This window comes from Podarcis liolepis (genome assembly GCF_965112155.1).
Source record: "Podarcis liolepis genome assembly, chromosome: 13".
In the NCBI taxonomy this organism is placed as follows: domain Eukaryota; kingdom Metazoa; phylum Chordata; class Lepidosauria; order Squamata; family Lacertidae; genus Podarcis; species Podarcis liolepis.
In genome coordinates, this window is record NC_139573.1 from 39,591,842 (window position 1) to 39,601,592 (window position 9,751).

At 41.2% G+C, this 9,751-nt stretch overlaps 1 protein-coding gene across 1 annotated transcript; it reads right to left on the minus strand.

Moving 5' to 3' along the window:
* Positions 1-709: 709 nt before the first annotated feature.
* On the minus strand, positions 710-9,723 carry LOC310690533 (vomeronasal type-2 receptor 26-like). The gene is made up of 6 exons (XM_083469645.1): positions 9,668-9,723; positions 8,628-8,910; positions 7,008-7,850; positions 3,524-3,751; positions 2,333-2,459; positions 710-1,687 (listed from the first exon to the last, which is right to left on the minus strand). Exons 1-6 carry the CDS (start codon positions 9,706-9,708, stop codon positions 789-791), a joined length of 2,421 nt encoding a protein of 806 aa, XP_083325771.1. The 5' UTR covers positions 9,709-9,723; the 3' UTR covers positions 710-788.
* Between the last annotated feature and the right edge of the window lie 28 nt (positions 9,724-9,751).

The following is a 9,751-nucleotide window of genomic DNA, read 5'->3' on the forward strand; positions in this document are numbered from 1 at the left end:
CAGGCATCCCCCACTGAACACGAATAATAATTAAATAATTAATACCCAGAAATGGATCGAGAGAGTTTGAGAGTTCTCATGGCTTGTGAGGGCAGAGAAGAGACTGGAGGTGCAGCAGGGCGATGTTTATGCTGCTCAGCTCAGCCCCTCCCCCACCTGACAGCTAATGTGCATAGAAGAGCACAGAAGCAGCAACTTTTCCACACATCCTCCAGTCAGCCCCCAAAATTCCACATGGGTATTTTAGGTGCAGTATATTAGATCTGGAATGGAGAGAGAGCAGTAGAGAAGACATTCAAAGGGTTTAGAGGATGCTCCCCACTAATCAAATCTTCATTTATGTGGGAGGGGGCACTGGATAATAATCCAAAGTAAGTGGGGACACGCTGTACTGAAATATCTGAGACTGGTTAATCATGACAGTAGCAACTCTACTGAAACCTTACCCGCAGGAAAAATAAGCTAGAAAGCAACAAGACCTATATAAAAGTTTTCTCTCAGTGTATTGTTTTTTCATGTTCAGTTTGTAATCCATCACCCTCTGAAGTTCTAGTTAGGCATCGATATTCTGTGGTACTCATGACAGTTTTTTAGTTTTCCAAATAAACCTTAGGGCTAAAACAAGATCAGGGACCCCTGTCTCAAAGAGACACCAGGGGATTTTTAAAAGAAATTGCACATAACAATTGCAACACAGAGAATGCAACATAATTTAATGATGTGGATAAAGAGAGATTATATTGCTCATAGTTTGGTGGCAAGAAACCAAAGGATGATGGTATAATTTATTATTTCCTCTTTATTAACTGATCCTTGCTGTTCAGATCCGGCCTCAACACAATGATGTAGCATTTGGGAGCAAAGATGGAGCCCAGTAAGCCAGCACTGGAGGCCAAGATGGAGAAGATCTCCACAGCCACCATGTATTTCCCCTTGGTGCCCAGGTACACTGGAACAAAGGAGATCCAAACACTACAAAACAAGAACATGCTGAAGGTGATGAATTTGGCCTCATTGAAGCTCTCAGGCAGTTTCCTGGCAAAAAAGGCCACAACAAAGCTGATAATGGCCAGAAACCCCATGTAGCCCAGGACACAGTAAAACAGGGCAACTGACCCTTCGTTGCAGCCTAGAATGATTTCTCTCATCATTGAGTGCATGTCAGAATCAGGAAATGGGGGAAAGATTCCTAACCACACACTGCAAATACCTGCTTGGATAAGGAAACAAGAAAACACAATGGAGCTTGCCAGTCTTTTCCCCACCCACTTTCTCATTCTGGATCCTGGTTTGGTGGCCACAAAGGCCAGAACCACCGTGATCGTTTTGGCCAGAACACAAGAAACAGTCACTGTGAAAACAAGGCCAAAAGCCATTTGTCGGAGCAGGCAGCTCACTCTTTCTGGAGGGCTGAGGAAGATCAACGGGCAGAGGAAGCAGAGCAGGACGAAAGTGAGGAGAGTGTAGGTGAGGTCCCGATTGTTTGCTCTGACAATGGGTGTGTCCCGATGTTTAATGAAGATGACTAGGACCACCACTGTGAGGAGAGAGAGAGAAAGAGCAAACAATGCTAAGCTCATCCCCAGAGGCTCTTTGATGGACAGGAAGCTGATGGTCTTTGGAATGCATTGCGATTGTTCCATGTTTGGATAGTGGTCTTTGGGGCACCCAATGCAATCTTCCATGTCTGGAAAGAATGTAATGCATTCAGATTTAAGATGTTAGGATAGTAACAACATGCTGTATTGAACACTTAAGGTTAAATTAGAGTCATCACAGATATTTCCATAGTAGCCAAAGGTACAGTCCATGACCATTTTACACAGGAGTTCCATTCCCAGACCCATTCCACCCCCACATACTAGGTTGAACGCATTCCACCGCGCCTGGGTGTACGATCATGCATCAGCCATACGCATGTTTATTTTTTATTGCCTGAATTAAGATAGGTGTCTCCTGCCCAGTCATATCACTGGTACATTTAGGTCAAAATTGTCTGCTGTATTTTAACTTGTAACAAAGATTAGATCATGGGTCACAAACCAATTCTTTTTAGGAGATGGTCCATATTCCTTTGTGGGGGCTGTCTGTCAATAGGGATGGAGGAGAAATTGGCCACTTGAATGAGAAGGCTACATTGCCCTACTTGAACCAACACACTGAACAAAGTACAGATTCCCTTAAAAATGTGTACTTCTCTAAACAATTTTGATGCAGTTCTCCATTCAAACAATATGTACAAAAATGCGCACTTCACCACTAAATTATTTATCCTTTCCTCAACTTCTAACATGACATACGGTTTGAAAATTATATATCCTGTGTCTCATACCCTTCTGGGATGAAATCTTGCCTTGAGGACACGGAACACAATCATAGCAGCAGAATGGCTCCCCCTCCTTCTTTTCCTTCCTGGAACCAGGGGGACAACTTGGGTTACATACCGAAAGGGGCGAAACCTGCTCATGTAAATAATGGGGAAGAGGGTAAGGAAAAGATTTTTCTCCGTCTCTCATAACACTAGAACTCAGAGATATCTAATTTGATTGATTGGGGCACATTTTCACGCAGTATAGCTAAAACTATGAGATCCAATTCTACAGGAGACAGTGATGGGCATCAACTTGGCTGACTTTAAAAGATGATTGGAAAAACTAATGGAAGAGAAGCCTATCGGAGACCACCACCCCTTGGTGGAGGGACTGCTTTTACTCAATGGTCAGAGGCAGTATGGTGCTGGATACCAGTTGTCAGAAACCACAAAAGGGGAGAGAGGTCTTATGATCATGTCCTACAAGTGTCTGGTTGGCCACTATCAGAACCTTATTTATTTATTTATTTATTTATTTATTATACCATGCCACAGGGCAGTTTACATTATAAAAACATAAAAAGGAAAAGCATGACAAACAGAAACAGTAACATCCCAGTTTGAAAGACCATAAATAGTTTAATTCACTAATGGCTTGGGAGAAGAGCAATGTTTTCGCCTGGTGCCTATAGATATGTAGGGAGGAGCCAGGCAAGCCTTCTTGTGGAGGGCTGATTCTCCTCCTATCTAAGAAGCCCCTTTCCTTATTCTACAGTTGGTGACAAAGAATAGCTACCCACAAACCTTCACAGCCCCTACTTCCTTCTCAACCATCATACATTTGAACTGCAAGCAGCAAACACCTGCATCTTCTTCCCAAGAGACTCATGAAACACACTTGGACGAAAAGAGCCCCAAGCCAAAAGCCACATGGCATATCCAGATGCTGGACAAGACTGGCCAATGGCATTATTCTGCACTAGTTGGGCATTGATCTGAGCCAGCCAGATCATCTTATGTTGAGATTCCTGTATCCCGAAGAACATGAGCTTCAGGATGTCTTCCAACTCTATGATTCTATTATTCTTAAGCAGTGCAGAGGAAAATGTTTAGGATCTGGCTGGAAAGGCAGGTATGTGCTGGACGGATGATCTGTAAGTAGAATAACATTCTCTTTTCCTATCTCTCATAGCTGTAGGAATTATGCCTCACCTGGTGAAAGCTTCTGTGCCACACCATTCTGTTGTCGTCAAGAGTGAATTCCTGGCCTGCGGCAGCCTCCCCACCTACCCTTCCAACTTTGACTCTCATGAAGGAGTTATTTGGGAAAGTGACCAGGTTGGTAATATCAAAGCCAGCTTCTACTTCCCTGTTCACACTAAAAGATACCGTTTCTCCAGCAGAGTTGTTAAAGGAGACACTCCTAAGAAAGGGGTGGAGCTGCATTGAAATAAAAAGAGAAACTTTGAAGTAATGCAAATGTCTTGTAATACATACATAAAGGGTTTAATGCTGTAGAGTAAGGTGTCCTGACAGGCTTGGCCTATATCACTTCCTCTTACCTTGGGAGGAAATGGGTAACAAAGCCATTTGTTCTGCTCACTCTAAATGTTAATTTGGTGTGTGTGGAGTTCTGACCTGCTCCCTACAGCCACATGGATTCAAGAAAAAAACAGATACAACTTAGGACACTTTTGGACCATAACCCAAACCAGGGAAATTGCTGGCATGGCAGTTAAAGAAAAAAGAGAGTGAACATTTAATAAATAAACTGAAAGTAGAAGGGAAAATAGTAGAAAATCCAAAATATATAAGGAAACAGTTATTACACAGAGCTATATTGAGCTGGTGAGGAACACAGAGAAAAAATAGAAGGTTATTTAAAGCAGAACAATTGACCAAAAATTCCAAAGGAGAAGATCAGTTCTTTGAATGCACCAGTAACAATGATGGAGATGCAACAGGGAATAGGCCAGGCTAAAGCTGGTAAATCACCAGGACCTGATGGACTATCAGCTAAGCATTATAAGAAATTACCGTATTGGCCTGAATATAAGCTCCACCTTTTTCCCAAACTCAGACCGTGAAAAGTTAATGTGTGGCTTATATTCGCAACCTTATGATATGTAGCCAGGAGCGTTGGGCAAACAGTGCCAGGAGCATAGTCCCACATCTTCTCCCCCAAGGCCGGGAAGGGATAAGGCTGCCAGCAATGCAGATCAGCCCCCCCCCCCTGCCCCCAGTATGCAGCCAGGAGCAGCGAGGAATGAAGTGGCTTATATTCAGGTATTTTTTCTTTTTCTCTCCCCCCCCCCTCCAATCTTAAAGGTGCAGCTTATATTTGGGTGCAGCTTATATTCGGGCCAATACAGTACAGGATTTTCTGGCACAACCACTTAAGGATATAATGAATGGAATATTAAATACAGAGAAACTGCAAGAATCTCAGAAAGAGGCATATATTACACTGATTCCGAAATAAGATACAGATTTATTTTCAGTTAAAAATTACAGGCCAATCTCTTTATGAAATAATGACTACAAACTGCCAATATTTTGGCAAATAGAATGAAAAGGATTTCATCCATCAAGATTAAGCCGGCTTTCTTCTTGGTTGGCAGATGAAGGATAACATGAGAAATATAATTGATTTAATAGAATATTTGGAGGCCAGAAATGATAAGCACGTAGCATTAATATTTATAGATGCAAAAGAAGGCCTTTGACCATGTTTCCTGGACTTTTATGGGGGGGGCATTAGAAATGATGGATTTTGGAGAGACATTTTATAAAGGAAATGATGCAATTTATTCAGAACAACAGGCAAAGCTGATTGTGAATAATGTAATAATGGAAGATGTAAAATAATGAAAGGAACAAGACAGGGATGTCCCCTGTTGCCATTACTGTTTATTTTAGTACTAGAGACATTGGCACAAAATATAAGATCAGATGAAGAAGTAAAAGGAATATTGGTGGGAAATAAAGCATGAATCTATCGTTTTGGGGGAGGACATCTGTGATAAAAATGAATGTATTGCCAATAACGTTTTTGTTTCAATCGATTCCTGTGATCAGTGGGGCAGGGCCCTTTAAGGAATGGCAAAGAGATATTTCAAAATTTATCTGGCACGGGGAAGAATCCAATAATAAAACATAAACTATTAAAAGACTCTAAAGATAGAGGTGGCTTTTCCCTTCGAGATTTAAGAATATAATATGAGGCGCCCTGCCTTTGCTGGTTTTGGGAATGGATAACATTACAAAATACAGATATTTTGGATTTGGAGGGTTCTGCTAACAGATTTGGTTGGCATGCGTATCTATGGTATGAAAAAGTTAAGGTACACAGAGGATTTCTGAACCATGAAATAAGAAAGTAATTATATGTGGTATGGGATAAATATAAAAATTGGCTAGAACAGAAAACACCATTGTGGTTCTCCCCATTAGAAGCGATCTCTGTGAAGAAATTGAATATGAGAAAAGGCTGGGCAACATATTGGGAGTTATTAGTAGAGGAGGAACACCAGCTGAAATTGAAAACAATTGAGGACATAAGAGACCTTTTAACAGATTGGTTACAGTATCAACAGCTGAATGATGTCTTTAAAATAGATAAAAGAAAAGGTTTTGCTATTAAACTATCAAGGTTTGAGAAAGAATGGTTGGAAAATAATGTGAAATTATTTTCTAAAATGTATAAATTGTTATTGGAATGGTTTACTAAAGATGAAGAAGTTAAATTGGTTATGATTCAATGGGCAAGAAATATACAGTTCGCAGCATGGAAAAAACTATGGAGAGGGGATTTGAAATTTGCGGGGTGTTATACTTTAAAAGAAAATTATATGTAAATGATGTATTGCAGAGGAAATGAGCAAAAATGTATAGGACAAGTTCAAATGTTTGTTGGAAATGTAAGGAAAAGGAAGGCACCTTTTATAATATGTGGTGAAATTGTAAAGTGGTAAAGGAATTTTGTGAAATGATATACATTGAATTTTTTAAAAAAGGTTTAAAATAGCTATTGTTAAAAAAAACCCAGAAGGCTTTTTGTTAGGAATTGTTGGTGCAGAGATACCGAAGGAACTGAAAAGACAGTTTATGTATGCTACAACAGCTGCAACGATGCTTCTTGCCCAGAGATGTAAAGACGACAAGATACCTACTGGGGCAGACTGACCGATGAAACTATTGGGCTATGCAGAGATGGCAAGATTAACCAGGAAAATCAGAACTCAGGAGGATCAAAACTTCAACAAAGAATGGGACAGATATATATTGTACTTGAAAGACCACTGTAAAAACTTGAACTCATTGGCAGACTTTAAACAACTCTTGCAATGATACATAGGACTTGGGTACAATGAAGGATGGTAAATTAGATGGATTTATAATATGCAATTTAAAAAGTTATTTAAAGAATCAATGATGGGGAGGAGGGAAATCTTGAGATTCAGAAGAATCTTGTGCAAGTTTAAATATCTGTAATAATACTATGCATGTGAATGAATTTGTAAAAACTTTTTTTTGTTTTTTTAAAATCAAGATGGTCTGATACTTCACTGTGCTAGTCTTTAATGAGCAGCTTCTCTGCACAGAAGCGGAGAATGTAGAGTTTGAATTTTTTCAGGGTACTGTTTTACATATCACTGCCTACGTCTAATAAAGTATATCCCATGATAGGCATTACCTGCCAAGGCTGAAGCTCCTGCATCCCTCCTTCCACCGCTGCCCTGTATTTGGTCCTGGACAAGAACATGGCATGTAGAGCATGTGCTATGGCATAGACAGCAGTATAGAGACTGTAGCTGTGGCCAGACATGGTTATCTCAAAAGCAGACGAAGGGAGATTCTCCAGCTTCTCCTCACCAGTGCAGATTCCACTGTCCTGCTCCTCTGTACTGGAGTTTGGAAATGAACAGAGAAATACTTGGGCCCAGATCTGCTTGACAAAGCCATTTCCATTTGCCGCAAAAGGATTTTGTGCCTCAAGAAAGAATTTGAATCCTTGTACTACATTTGAATGAACTGCAAAGGATAGGGAACCCTGGAAGGCTTGCATATCCCAGTTCATTTGATGGCTCAATGCTGTGAAATCCAGTTGTGCTGTCAGAATCCACACCTTGCCGACAGATATCTTGGTCACGATTTCCATTTCACCTAGTGCTACCATTGTTCGCAATGTAAGCATGGACTTGGTTCCTCCATAAACAACCACCACCTTGGCTTTACTTTCCAGAATAGCTTGATAAATTTGGATCAGCTGGAAATACATGGCATAGTATGCAGCCAAATGTGTCGTTTTCAGGTTTGTTTCTGCAAAGGCCAAGCAAATGCCTTTCTGGGAGAGCAGAGGTTTCAGGGTCTGAATAAATCTCTCTCCACTTTCTGCAGCAAGCAACCCAACCCATGTCCAACCAAAGTGCAGAAGTAACTCAACAATCCCAGTGTGCTGATGGGCTTCATTGGGCACCATCCTGTAGAAGGAAGTAGATTGGCTTTGTAGATCTGGAGCAAAGGAGCCATAAGTGAGCTAAAGGGAAATAAAGGAGCATCATCTATTATTGCAAATGGACTGGGTATGTGCATCCAGGGCCTTCCCACCCAGGAGGCAAAATGAGCCACTTGCCTTAAGAAGGCAGGTTCCAGAAAGCTGGGAGGGGGGTGGCAGATTGCACTCTGTTTCTCAGCCTCCTCCTCCTTCTCTGCCACCCCTCCATGCCCAGTTTCCTGCACACCTGTTTTCCTCTCCTCCCTCCTCCTTTTCTTTCTCCACTTTTCCCTCTATGCCTTCCTGTGTTGCTGCTTTCTTCTCCCTGTTTCTTTCTCTTTGCTTCACCGCAGCATTTCAGCTCCTGATTTCATGGCGTCTTCCCTTCTTCTCTCAAATCACTAAGACACAGAATCCCCATCAAGTGCCACAATGTGTGGGCAGCTGACTCCTGACTGGCAGGCTTCCACCTTTGCAAGTGAACAGCTTCCGTCTCCAACCAGTAGGCCATGGAGCAAAGTTGAGAGGGTGTCAGTCAGCAGAATGGAATTTGATACATGTTTTTAGGTGTGTGTGGATAAGGAAGTGGGGTGAGATGAGAACTCTTCCACCATCCCATTACCTTCTCTTCATCCACAGACACTGACAATTTGATGCTATGCATTCTATTTAACTGTGCAAAGCACACTGGGAACACTTTTTCTGAAGGGCAGAATCACTCTCCTTTGTCTCTCACAACTATTTCTCTATTATACAAATCCTTTCTGCATAGAAAATATCATGGTGAATGAGTGTGAAATGCCCAAGGCAGCATCTTACCTGGGGAATTTTGTAGATGCCCAAGATGTTTGCCAGGTAGATGGAGGTATCAAAGTCCAGTCCCCCAATAACTGCCACCAGGTGTCTCTGGATGTTGCACTTGTAGTTGGGTATAAGTGTCGAGGGAAAGTTCAGAGCAGCCCAGTAGGTCATCCTTTCATCAAAGTAATTGTCATAGATGTGGAATCCCAGTGTAATATTGGGTAAGAACTTGGGGTTCTCGTTGATCTCCTTGACAGCAAATACCAAGGCCAGAATATGCTGGTAGTTCTTTGGCACAATACTGCAATGAGAATTTTATGCTATATCATTGGGGGATACTATGCATTATTCTTTAAAAATGGCTTCTGTATGGATCTTCAGTATCTTAGTGCAAATTGTACCCTAATATCTGCATATCTGCAGAAGAATTTCCCCACAGGAATGCATTGTATTCCGCTTGTATTCCACTTTCACTAATCTATGCATTTTAAGGGATACTTTAGGGACCTCCAGATATTCATTTTTGTTTATATTGTTTAGCTGGAGAACTGCATTGAACAATTCGGAGAAGTGTGAATTTCAAATGATGGCTGTGTTTTATTTCTGATATATTTTTAGAACATCTCTTTTTTTTGTAGTTTCACATTTGAATATGAACTGATTAGAATTATCCCCTTTCCAATAATGGAATATTGATGTTTACTTTGGGGTACATCATATACTTGACAAGGCTTCTTGAAGATAGAAGAGATATTCTTGCTGACACCAGCATCTAAATCTTTTTCTCATACCAACTTCCCTAAGCCTTCCCCTCCTGTCCAGCTCACACACAGATTAGTTGAGCAGCTAGGTACAGTCTGCCTCTGACTGGCAAACTCCTCAGATTATGTTCCTGCCTACTTGGACAGCTGAGCTCCTTTAAGAAATCCGCGTTTCTAATGTTCTTCTGGTACGAACTGAGCAGCATTTTAGCTTAATGTAGGGCTCATTCAGACTTCCCCTAGTCCTGCCATTTTCCTCCCAGAAAACCTGATCTTTACTGCTCAATTGGAACTCACACCTCCCTCAGAACTTCTCCCAACTGACAGTTAACTGCCATTTCTTCACTGATCACTACCTTCAGCTAAATACAGTCTGAATAT